The 12,792-nt window shown below is 44.8% G+C and overlaps 1 protein-coding gene across 3 annotated transcripts in view; it reads right to left on the bottom strand.

The window, feature by feature from the left end:
- Positions 1-2,609: 2,609 nt before the first annotated feature.
- Positions 2,610-12,792, bottom strand: part of LOC137379228 (mixed lineage kinase domain-like protein) — a 29,348-nt gene continuing 19,165 nt past the window's right edge. For 2 of the 3 annotated variants that reach the window (XM_068049935.1, XM_068049936.1), the window contains exons 8-11: positions 9,437-9,585; positions 8,858-8,907; positions 6,789-6,929; positions 2,610-2,799 (exon numbers count right to left, since the gene is read on the bottom strand). In XM_068049935.1, coding sequence (XP_067906036.1) covers positions 2,699-2,799; positions 6,789-6,929; positions 8,858-8,907; positions 9,437-9,585 — 441 coding nt within the window. In that variant the 3' untranslated portion in view covers positions 2,610-2,698. The remainder of the gene's footprint in view (positions 2,800-6,788; positions 6,930-8,857; positions 8,908-9,436; positions 9,586-12,792) is intronic. The other variant, XM_068049937.1, reaches the window with a different exon arrangement.

The raw sequence follows: 12,792 nt of genomic DNA on the forward strand, positions 1-12,792 counted from the left end.
GTGAACATTCACTCCACTTCCTCTACACTTCAGTATTTTCCCATCAATTATGTACTCCTTTGACCTCCCCAAATGCATCACCTCTCACTTCTCCAGGTTGAATTCCATTGGCCACTTTTCTGCCCATCTGACCAGACCACCAATATCTTCCTGCAGCCTAGAGCTATCCTCTTCACTATCTACCACATGGCCAATCTTTGTATCATCTGCAAACTTCTTGATCATGCCCCCTACATTTACGTCCAAAGCATTAATATATACCACAAAAAGCCGGAGACCCAGTACTGAGCCCTGTGGAAAGCCACTGGAAACAGTCCTCTAGTTGCTAAAACACCTGGCAACAATTACCCTTTGCTTCCTGCCACTGAGCCAATTTTGTATCCACCTTGCTGCATTTCCCTGGATCCCATGGGATTTTATTTTTTTAACCAGTCTGCCATGTGGGACCTCATCAAAAGCCTTGCTAAAATCCATGTGGATCACATCAACTGCACTACCCTCATCTATCTTCCTTGTTACTTCTTCAAAAAATTCGATCAAGTTGGTCAAACAAGATCTTCCCTTAACAAATCCACGCTGACTATCCTTGATTAACCTGTGCCTTTCTAAGTGACAGTTTATCCTGTCTCAGAATAGAATCTGAATTCAATCTGAAGTGTGAGGTAATGCATTTGAGGGGGCCAAACAAGGCAAAGGAATTCACAATAAATTGTACGATAGTGAGAAGTGTAGAGGAATAGATGGACCTTGGATTGCATGTCCACAGATCACTGAAGGTTGCAGAAAAGGTAGATAAGGTGGTTAAGGCAGCATATAGGATACTTTCTTTTATTACCCAAGATATAGCTTATGAACAGGGAGGTTATGCTAGAACTGTATAAAACACTAGATAGGACACAGCTAGAGTGTACTAAGTACAGTTCTTGTCACTACACTACAGGAAGAATCTTATCGCACTGGAGAAGGTACAGAGGGCACTGGAGGAGATTTACAAAGATGTTGCTAGGAATGGCGAATTTTAGCTATGAGGAAAGATTGGGTAGACTGGAGTAGTTTTCTTTGAAAGTGAGGAGGCGGAGGGGTGATTTAATTGAGGTTTAGAAAATTATGAGGGGCCTGGATAGAAAGGACCTATTTCCCCTGGCAAAGAGGTCAATAACCAGGAGGCATAGATTTAAAGTAATTGGTAGAAGAATTAGAGGGAAGTTGAGGTGAAATGTTTTCACCCAGAGCATTGCCTGGAAGGGTAGTAGAGGCAGAAATGCTCATTGCATTTAAAAAAGAAGTTGGATATGCACTTGAAGTGTTGCGACCTTCAGGGCTAGGGACCAAGAGCTGGAAAGTGGCATTAGGCTGGCTTTTGTTTGGATTGCACAGACATGAGCCAAATGGACTCCCTCTGTACTGTAAATTTTCAATGTCTACATGTTTGACGCACACTGACCACAGTATATTGATTAAATAGAGAGACAAATTGGGATGGGAAGAGGTGGAGACTGAAGAATTAACTGTCAGACAACAATCTAAAATCAATCATTTAAAGCAGCAAAAGATGAAAGGTGTCAACTGTTCTCCCTCCTGAACTGAAAGAGCCACCAGTGATCCAAACATTAATGGGGGGAGAAAAGAGTGTAGGGCAAGTGGCAAACCACTCAGAAGTTAAAAACTGGCAGTCACAAGATCAACACTGTACAGCCAGCACAGGAAGAAATCCTGCAGGTCAATGGAACTGTGCATTAAAATTCATCATATCATCGTAACATCAGATGAAAAACTCCTCAAATTAAAATCTGTATTGCATCCACCCCAACGGAGGGAAGGATGATCCACGGTACTGAAACATTACATTCAATTGGAACTTAAGTGTGAAATGGATAGATTTTTGTTGGGCAAAGGTATCAAATATGGTGCAAAAGTAGCTAAATGGAATTGAGGTACAGAGTAACCATACTCTGATTGAATGGTGGGACAGGCTGAAGTGACTGTATGGCCTACTCCTGTTCCTAACTACTTCATGAAGGGGCACCCACTTAAAGAACAGGGTTTATCCATCACCAAAGGATCATTTTTAGAGGGGCAAACCAAATCAACCACATCCCTTCGCTGGGGTAGATCCACCCTGCAGAGACTCCTTACAATGGCCCAGCTGACTGAGCTGCTAATCTGGATATAAAGGAACTTTAAAGCAGTCATTGCAGATCAAGAGAGTTGCTGATAAAATGCATCATGGTCCAACGTCAAAAAGGCAGCAAAGAACCAGAAGCCACCCTCCCCCACTCTATTCCCCTGGTTGTAAACAAAATGACATTTAAAATGACTGAACCTTTTTGGATTGTTTTGGGTTTAACAAACATTTCACAACAGTGGACTCACCCGACGCAGAGTACAATTTTACTGGAAAACAGAGAAAAAAAAACTAGGTGGTTTCACTTTGGCCTTTACCTCGGATGAGTTACTCAACAAGTCTCTGGGATACATCTGACTTACTAATATCTAAATGCCTTTTTCTTGATCTGTGTTTTATTCTTTCTCACCTGTATATGTGTAAATAAAAAAAAAGTGAAAGGATGAACAAATTCCACTGAAGAATTGGAACCTCCACCCACATGGCAGTGATTTATAGAACTTTATTTTGAGGAGCTTTAACCATTTTATTAGTAAACAGTTATAATCTGGTTATTAGTAATTAAGTAACAAATTAATGGCTTCTGATTGAAGATCCAGCTGCAGTTACTGAGTCCTGCTCAGTGCTTCCTATGCTGACTTGCACTTGGATCTGCAGAAGTCGATCAACTACAGCTGGAACAGAACAAGTGACAGTGAGTGACTGGAAGGTAATGAAAAGTCAAGATCAGACCACAATCCACAATCCATCCTCAACCAATTCATCAGTTGGGAGGTGTCCTTCACTGGAAATCTTCAGTTAGTGAGTCCCTTTCATCTGAACACTTGAGGTAGAACTCTCCCTAAGCTCCTGAAGAATAACTCATTGATGGAAAGATCCTTCTCTTGTGCACTGTCCGGCAGAACGTATAAATAGAGAATGCACAAGAGGCCCTGCTTTTCTCATGGTACCAGAGTGTGCAGGAACTCTGACTTACTGACTGTACCAGCAAAGTGTGGTTAGGAACTCAAATAAAAATTGAAAATGCTGGGAATACTCAGCAGGTCTTGCAGCATCTGTGGAGAGAGGAAAAAAACAGAATTAACAGGCCATATTTTTATCAGCCCCCTGTGCGGGAGCTCTGCCTTACTGACAGTAACAGCAGTATGGTGATGGGCTGGAGGATTTATAATATTGCGAGGAAAGGTGTTGAGAGAAGCCCGATGTCTTTACATCACAACTGGATATTTTGAAGCCTGTGGGCTGGAGAGAAGAGGTAGTACTGAAATGCGGTGGACAGCAACATGCTTTGGCAGGGAGTTGGAACAGTGTGGACAACAGAAGTGGCAATCTGGAGCAAAGACATACTTGCCAGCACAGCAGACACATACCACTTGAGTACCATCTCAGATGTGCCACTTTTATGTGTAGAGTGAAAGGGTGGGAGGCCCAAGAGTACTGAGTGCAGCTATCTGATATGGGCCTCACTTAGGTTTCGAGACTGCCAATGAGGAGGAGGAGGAGAGCGCACGATGCAGAAATCTGAGGGCTTCAGCCTTGGAGGGGGCACAGAGGGACACGCAACTAACCACATGCACTCAGAGGTTACTCACCAGAGAGGGTCTGTCAGAGGCTCAAATTCGTGCAAATTTCAGAGTAGCAGTATTGTCAAAGTCTGCACCTCTCCAGAGAGGTAGTCACTGAGCTGTGTGCCACGATGGAGGATGAGCTGAACCCCATTGCCAGTGGTGTTGAAGATCACCATGGTGCTGAATTGCTATGCCTCAGGATCATTCCAGGGATCTTCTGGAGATATTGCTGGATTTGTCCAGGTGCAGGGCGTCAGACTGCACACGTGGCCATCAAGGCTCCCACAGACCCGGCAGCCTTCATTAACAGGAAGGGCTTCCACTCGCTCAATGTACAACTGGTCTGCAACCGCTGCAAACTGATCCCTCAGGTTTGTGCAATCTTCCTGGGAAGCAGCCATGACATTTACATATTATGTCAGTCCCAGATTTCTAACCTTTTCTGGCCCCCTACACACCTTCAAGGATGGATAATGGGTGACAAGGGCTACCCACTGAAGACATGGCTCCATATGCCTCTACAGCACTCAAGCACAGATGCAGAGGAGAGATAGAATAGCTGCCACAGGACAAATCGAGTGGGCCATAGGGCTTCTGAAGATGCGGTTCAGGTGCTTGGATAGATCTGGTGGGGCCCTTCAGTATGCCCCAGCAAAGGTCTCTTATCGTTGTGGTGTGCTGTGCTCTGCACAACCTAATGCTAGAGATGGGAGAAGCTTTGAGGACATCCTGGAGCACAAAGTCTCCTCTGGAGGATGAGGATATGGAACATAGGAAATAGGAGCAGCAGTGGGCGATTTGGCTCCTCAAGCCTGCTCTGTCATTCAACTAGATCATGGCTGATCTTCTACCTCAGTGCCATTTTCTTCCATATCCCTTGATTCCTTTAATATCTAGAAATCTGTCAATCGTTGTCTTGAATATACTCAATGATTGAGCCTCCACAGCCCTCTGGGGTACTGAATTCTAAAGATTCACCACCCTGAGTGAACATACTGCAAGATGAAGAACCCCCAGGGACCACAGGCAAGTTGCCATGAGATACATGCAAGAGAGGCTCGAGATGCCCCAATACAGGCATGATTCAGATGATCTTTCCCAACAGATCCATTCAATCCAATAAAGCTACAGCCTTCTGCAACCCTGTTGCCTTTTCTTGATAGCTCTTTACCTGGACCCATAAATATATCAGACAGTGATATGGGGAATTCATGGACCTTACTCAGTGTGGTCCTCCCCATCACACCCTTTGAGGGAGCCAGGATACTCTTAAAGGCACAATGAAAATAAAGGATTCCTCTTGCCTTGCACCATTCCACATCTATTGGAAAAACAAACAATGCAAGGTTGCATGCATTAACATGTACCACAAGTACGGCTAGGTAGTCTTAAAAAAAAAACTTACATGTGCTCAGACGTGGTGCTCCTCCCACACTATCAGCTGTGCTGCAGGCAGGCTACTGACTCGTGCTCCATGGCTTTCAATGACCTTGGTGGTCATCCTCTGGCTGTCTGAGGTCTGGAGGGCCCTGGCAATTTGATGGCCTCCTGCCCAGGTGCAGGAGCCACCTCTGACATTGCGGTCACATGAAGCTCTGGTGTTACTGAGAGGGGATGAGGACCCGCTGCCTGTGCCAAGAGCATCCTGAGAGGATGCCCCAAATGCTTCAGGGAGCTGCTCTTCTACTCTTTCAGGGCACACCTGTCCCTCCTTGCTCACCTGAGGAGTCTGAGGACTGGCAGTGACTCCAGGCGCCTTGCTGCCACACTCACCCATTCATTGCTCCAGAGCTCATGGAGGTGGCAATGGCATGCAGGTCTGCATACATCTCCAGCACCCACTGTGTGGTTTGCTGGAAAGGCTCTAAGAGGCTCACCATTCTTCCCATTGAGGAAGCCATGCGCACATATACAAGACACATGGCCTGGATGGACTCCTCCATTGCCTGCACATGGGTGCGCATAGTTTCTAGAAGCTCTGCCAGATGTTCACACACCTCATGCTGCCGGTCCAGTAACTGCCACCTTGTTGACTACTCCAAAGGCATGTCATCAGCCTGAAGCTCAGCGTCACCCTGCCTTCCACAGTCCTCCAACCGTGAGTGGCCTTGGCTGTCACACCCTCCATCAGCTGCATCTGTGCTGTGCTCACCAGATTGTGATCCCCGAGCTGTTGGGTAAACAATGTGTGCTGTTCTCACTTTGGCAAATCGTATGAGGTCATTAACCCTTTTGTGGCACTGTATCCAGGTTCATGGGGTGACCCATGGCTACTGACCTCTTCAGCGATCTCAGTCCAGGTTTGTTTCATCTGATGGGATGGGAGGAGAAGACTGGCCCAGGAGAAGAGAACCTCCCTCCTTGCTCGAGCAGCCTAGAGGAGAACCTGCAGGGAGGCATCAGAAAATCATGGGGTCACCTGGATCTTTCTTCAGCCATTCCAAATGAAGCCTGTTTGTCAACTCTCCCTCTGTGCTTCTTGTGTGGATGATTCCATTTGGCAGAGTACTGGCAACCCTTTAATATGGTGCCAGCGCTTCCAGTTTCACACCATTCACTCCTCCCGAGTTGACTGTCCCTCCACCTCCCGGCAGTTAATTGACTAGCCGTGAAATAATTGCAACCTTCACCCTGCCCGCTCCTGATCCCGATGGCAGGAATTTAGGCCTTTTTGTAAAATCAAGCCCAACACTTCAGGTCAATTCTGATGGTCCAGGTCCAGTTCTGATGAAAGTTCATGATCTAAAATGTTAACTGTTTCTCTCCCCATAGGTGCTGCCTGACCTGCTGAGTATTTAAAGCATTTTCTATTTAATTCAGATTTCCAGCATTCACAATATTTTGCTCTTGTGGGAGAACTCTGCTTTACTCACTGTTCCAGCAGAGTACAGGAAGGATACTGTTGTACCTACTTACTCACTCCGCCTTCGTTGGTCCCCATTCTGAAGAATCTCCCCCTTACTCACAGCTTACTGCTGAGGGCTGGACTTCTGACTCCATGGCATGACCAAGCTAATGTGCACAGAGAATTGATCCTCCATTTCTGATTAGCACTATCTAAAGATCCATTGTATCAAGAGTAATAGGTCACATACCTCCTGCTGACGGGCGTTCAAACGGCTCAAAGGCACGGCACTCGTCGATCAGCTCTACCAGGTCTTGAGGACAGTCGTCTGGTAGTGGCTCACGGAACTTGTCCTTGCAAACCATTCTATGAATGTCTAGGGAGTCAACATCTGATTGAAACAGAGCAGATCCAAGTTTCATCATCATGTACAGTATGAGTAACATTGGACACACCACATCAGTGGTAGTACATTGCCTTTTCAGGATCCAGTAGTACCATCACTGGCTGTGGCCCTGGTGCCTAACTCCACTCGACACCCTTCATCCCACCCAATTTCCTCTACTAGTCTTGGCCCAAATTCTGGCCCAAGAACAATCATTTAAAAAATAATTTTGCTTGTACACAGCAATATCTGAAAATTTGGCAGTCCCCATCATATCCCTATTGAAATGTACATGCACAGTGCAAGCCATGTGTAATGGTCTGGACCGTAGATGGGGGTTTTGTTCATTACAGATGGCTGATTCACTTATTCATCAATAAACTATGACCAGTGTTTTTCGTACTAGTGAAACACTACACTGCACAGAGGGCAGTGTTTTGTGGTCTACACATTTCTATACTTGCATATTGGGATGAACTGTAGAATCAGCTGTAATGTGAGCTGCAGCACAATGGGAGGATCAGGTGTAGCATGAGCTGTAGACTCACTCTTAGCTTCTGCTGTGCTACAGCTCACATCAGAGGCCCAGCCTAGTGCTGTGGGGACACGGGTTCAAACCCCACTTGGGGATCTGGTGGAATTAAAGTCAATTAATTCAGAAAAATCATGAATTGAAAGCTAGTCTCAGTAATGATGCCATGAAACTATCGATTGTCGTAAAAACCCCATCTGGTTCACTAATGACCTTTAGGGAAAGAAATCTGCTGTCCTTAACTGGTCTGGCCTACATGTGACTTCAGACTCACAGTAATGTGGTTGACTCTAAATGCCCTCTGGCTTGCTAGGCCATTTCACTCAGTTATCAAGGGCAATTAGGGATGGACAACAAATGCAGGCGTTGCCAGACACACCCACATCTCATGAAAGAATAAAAAAAAGTTGATCCTGTCATGCAAGTGGACATATAAATGAAATTGTGAATCTTGAACTAAAATCAGTGGGAGCGACTGGTAAATCATTCGTTAAAGTGGTTTGAAAAAGCTGGACTCTATTCTTTGGTTTGAGATTACTGATTATGTGCAAACAAATAATTCTATGCTGCATGTACATTTGGTATGTTTGGAGTTGACTGTATGTGACATCAGGTGGGGACAGAATCAGGCTTGGTTGTGATGTTTCCTACAGTCAATTAGCTTAGCCCGAGACAGTCATAGTCTTGATTCACATGGTTACTCTGGTTAGATACTGGGTAGTGGCCAGTGTCCATGGACCCTGAGCCCAGCACAAGTCAGTGCCTTCAAAGAGGGGAGAAAATAGACTCTAATACTGAAGGAGTGTATCAGCCATGGCTTAGCAGCAGGACCCTCCCCTCTGTGCCAGAAGATCATGGGTTCAAGTCCCACTCTAGAGATTTAAGCATGTAATCTAGGCTGACACTCCCGTGCAGTACTGAGAGAGTGTTATACAATTGGAGGTACTGACTTTCATATGTGACATTAATCCTGTCTGCCCTTTGAAATGGATGTAAAAAAATACCATAGCACTATTTTGAAGAGCAGGGGAGTTCTCACTCATATCCTGGTCCATATTTAACCCTCAACCAATATCACTGAAACAGATGATCTGGTCATCATCTCAATGCTGTTTGTGGGATCTTACTGTGGGCAAATTGGTATTACAACAGTGACTATATGTCAAAAGTATTCATTGGCTGTAAAAAGCTTTGTGACATCTTAAGGTCATGAAAGGTGTTATATCAATGCAAGTTCCTTCTTTCATTTGGGTATCATTTCACTACAGTTCGTGAGCCATGGTCATGCTGAAAAGCACCAAAGAAAAATAACTAGAAACAAGCTATGCTGAACATTGCAACTTGAAAACTGCACCCGGTTCCAGATCCACACCAACTGCTGTTAGCTGTAAACATACATTACCTTTGAATGGTGTTTTACAGCTGCTGATTTCCCAGAGGACAATCCCGAGGCTGAAAGGAAAAGCAAAGCTCCATTTTAATCATGTGCTTTATTCAGAAGGTACAGCCCCACAGTCAAAGAAGGAGAGCCAAACTATCATAATTACCGTTCCATTAAAACTGAAGCCTGGAGTGAGAAAAAACAATGTGCTGACCCTAGGCAAACCTAACCTGCACAATCTCCAGAGAGAAGCAACCAAACACAGATAAACCTCTGCCAAGAAAGCTTAAGCAAATATCACCACATCCTTAAGCATTATCATCAGGTGAAGTAGCTGGATATTAATCCAGTCTCATAACCTACATTTACAGCTCAGGAAAGTTGCACTTGACAGCCTTTGCATTGGGAAATCTCAACTAAGGGGGCAATGGCCAAGGTGCAGGAGACCACCAAGGAAAGTGCATATGGGAAGGCAAAAATAAATCAGGCAAAAGGGGCAAGAGTTACGATTGTATTGAGGGTTCAGGTTAGTGGAATGGATGCACAAGTATTGCTGGACAAAGTCTCCTACTTCTGTAATGGGACATTGCAAATCCTCACCTGTACACTTCGCAATTTTTATTGTACTGGTAATTGACGTCACTTAGCTGCTCTGGAGAGAGATATTGGATTCCCAATGCTGGCTCTGTCTTTGATGACTTGTTACATCTGATTGAGGTTTCAGTCTTTGTTAACTCCAGACCTGCTAACTAAACATGAAAAAAAAATGAAAACAAGTAGCACTAACTCTTCCTGAAAGTTAATTGTATGTCTGCTCATGTTTTTAAATGGTGTTGTTCTAAATCAGGCTGATAGTGGAAATTTAAAAAAAAGAACTTGCATTTATTTAGTACCTTTCACAATCTCATGATTAACAGCCAATAAAGTATTTTTGGAGTGCAGTCACTGTTGTAATGTAGGCAGTCAATTTGCACACAATGTACATCTGAAGAATAGATTTTCAAACTGAAATCAATGGGCGCTAATGGGTTCCCTAGGGCAGGGGTGTCCAAGTTTTTGAAGCAGAACCACAGATCACAAATCATGAGTAGGCCACACATGACTAAAATTCTTTGGGATCAGGCATAATGCAAAACTCCCGTACAGGAGAAATGAGACTTCCATCCCCAAAAAGGCAAAGCCTACCTTCCAAAACTGGGTTGGCTGCCTGTACCTGCTGTGCCTCAGTGGTAGCACTTCACCCCCGAGTCAGAAGTTGGTGAGTTTAAATTCCACTTGGACTCCAGCACAAAAATCTAGGCTGACACTCCTGAAGGAGTGCTACACTGGCGGAGGTGCCATCTTTCGAATGAGACATTAAACCAAAGCTCCGTCTGTCTGTACAAGTCGGTTGTCCCATAATTTCTGGAGTTTAGAAGAAGGAGAGGTGATCTGATTGAAACATACATGATTCTTAAGGAGCTTGACAGGGTAGATACGGAGAGGTTGCTTCCTCTGGCCAGGGAACCTAGAACATGGGGCACAGCCGGAGGATAAAAGGTCAATTATTTAGGACTGAGATGAGGAAAAACTTCACTTGGAGGGTTGTGAATTTTTGGAATTCTCTATCCCAGAGGATTGCGGATGCTGCATTGTTGACTATATTCAAGACTAGGACAGATAGCTTTTTGATCTCTCTGGCAATCAAGGAATATGGGGTGTGGATGGAAAAGTGGAGTTGAAGCATGTTCGTATTGAATGGTGGAGCATGCTCAAGGGGCCATGTGGTCTCCACCTGCTGCTATATCTTATGTTCTTAAGACATAAAATATCCCATGGCACAATTCCGAAGAACAGGCAAGTTATCTCCAGTGTCCTAGCCAATATTTATTCCTCAACCAACCTAAAAAGAGATTAACTGGTCATTATCATATTGCTGTTTGTGGGAGCTTAATGTATGCAAATTGGCTGCCACATTTCCTATATTACAACAGTGACTGCACTTCAAAAAACAACTTAATTGGCTGCAAAGCACTTTGGGATGTCTGGAGGTCATGAATGGTGCTATACAAATGCAATTTTTTTTTTAAAAACTCACTTTTTCTTTGCTCTTCCTGACCTGATCTCTTACCCAGTGTCTGCTGTCCCCTCTAACAGACTGGACTGGGTCTGGTCCACTGTTGGCCAGGGTCCTCACCACTGCTCACCTTATCTCCACTGCCTCGGTGTCCTCCATCGCTGCCGATAGGCCTGCTGCTGCTTAACTGTCCTCTGCCACCTCCACTGTCACTCCAATGTCAGCTGCTCAGTTTGAAGGTTTGGAAGCTACAACTCAGACCTTGAAGATCCATAACAGTTGCTCCCCAATTGTTGCTCTTTCATTGGTCTAAACCCACCAGTCATAGGAGTGAGCAGCCTTTCCCAAACCTTTATACCCAATAGTTTAAAGAAGGAGATGCAAAGCTTTTGACAAGGTAAGGCACAAGAGGCCAAGACATGTCAAACTCCCTTCTCAACCAATTCCAGATATCCAATTTCCTGGCAGCGTGCACAGTTAGTGTCACAGCAATCTTCACCAGGAATCTCCAGGGCTCAGTATTCTCATCCTACTCCTGTCCCTCATTTATGTCAATAACATTCTAATAGAAAATATTGTTGGGCTTGTTCACATTGTTTGGCATTAATGAAGTTCCAACCTCCCACCTTCCATAAACATCAGCTCATCCAAAACTGTTGCCTATGTCCTAACTCACACCAAGTGCTATTCACCCATCAACCCTGTGCTCACTGACCTACATTGGTTCCTGATCCAGCAATGCCACAATTTTAAAATTCACATTTTGGAATTCAAATCCCTCCATGGCCTTGCCCCTCCTATTTCTGCAACCTCTTCCAGCCTTACTGCCCTTCACAATCTCTGCACTCCTCCAATTCTGCCCTTTTGCACAATCCTGATTTTCATTGCTCCACCGCTGGTGGCTATGCCTTCAATTGCCTAGACCTCAAGCTCTAGAATTCTCTCTACCCCTCTCCCTACCCCTACCTCCACACCTCCCCCCACTCTCTCTCCACCTCCCCCCCTCTCTCTCCACCTCCCCCCCTCTCTACCTCTCCCTGTTTCTTCTGCCAAAATGCATCACCTCACAATTGTCAGTATTAAACTCCATCTGCCAACTTTCTGCCCATTCTGCTCGCTTATCTATGTCCTGTTACAGGCAGTTCATATCATCCGCACTGTTTGCCACACCTCCAGCTTTTGTGTCATCAGAAAACCTTGAGATTCTACTCTTTATTCCAAGATCCGAGTTATTAATAAATAACAAAAAAGCAGTGGGAACAGCACTGTCTACCATCCTACAGTCTGAAATGCAACTATTTACTACAACACGCTGTTTTCTGTCCTTAAGCCAATTTTTTTTATCCAATTGGACACTGACCCTCCTATTCCATGAGCCTCTGTTTTGTTGACCAGCCTTTAATGTGGAACCTTATCAAATGCTTTCTCAAAATCCATATAAACAGCATCCGTCGCATTCTCTGTTACTTCATCAAAAAATTCAATTAGATTAGTCAAGCATGATCTGCCTTTTACAAATCCATGCTGGCTATCCTTGATCAACTCAAACCTCTCCAAGTGTCCGTTGATATTTTCCCTGATTATTGTTTCTAAAACCTTACCCACTACTGTTGCTAAACTAATTGGCTTGTAGTTGCTAGACTGTCCTTTCACTCTTTCTTGAATAAGGGTGCTACATTTGCCAATCTCCAATCCTCTGGCACCTCCCCCATATCCAGGGAAGATTGGAAGATTATGGAAAGCCCTTCCACTATCTCCATCCCCACTTCCTTTAGCAACCTGGGAGGCAAGCTAGAGGCCTACTTTAGGTTGGGAAAACGAACCTGACCCAAACCCGACCGAACCACTGTGGACCCAAGCCCGACCCGGCCCAAGCCCCTCTGCTTTTGCCCCAAGCCTG

This window comes from Heterodontus francisci, chromosome 17 (assembly GCF_036365525.1).
Source record: "Heterodontus francisci isolate sHetFra1 chromosome 17, sHetFra1.hap1, whole genome shotgun sequence".
NCBI classification, from domain to species: Eukaryota; Metazoa; Chordata; class Chondrichthyes; order Heterodontiformes; family Heterodontidae; genus Heterodontus; species Heterodontus francisci.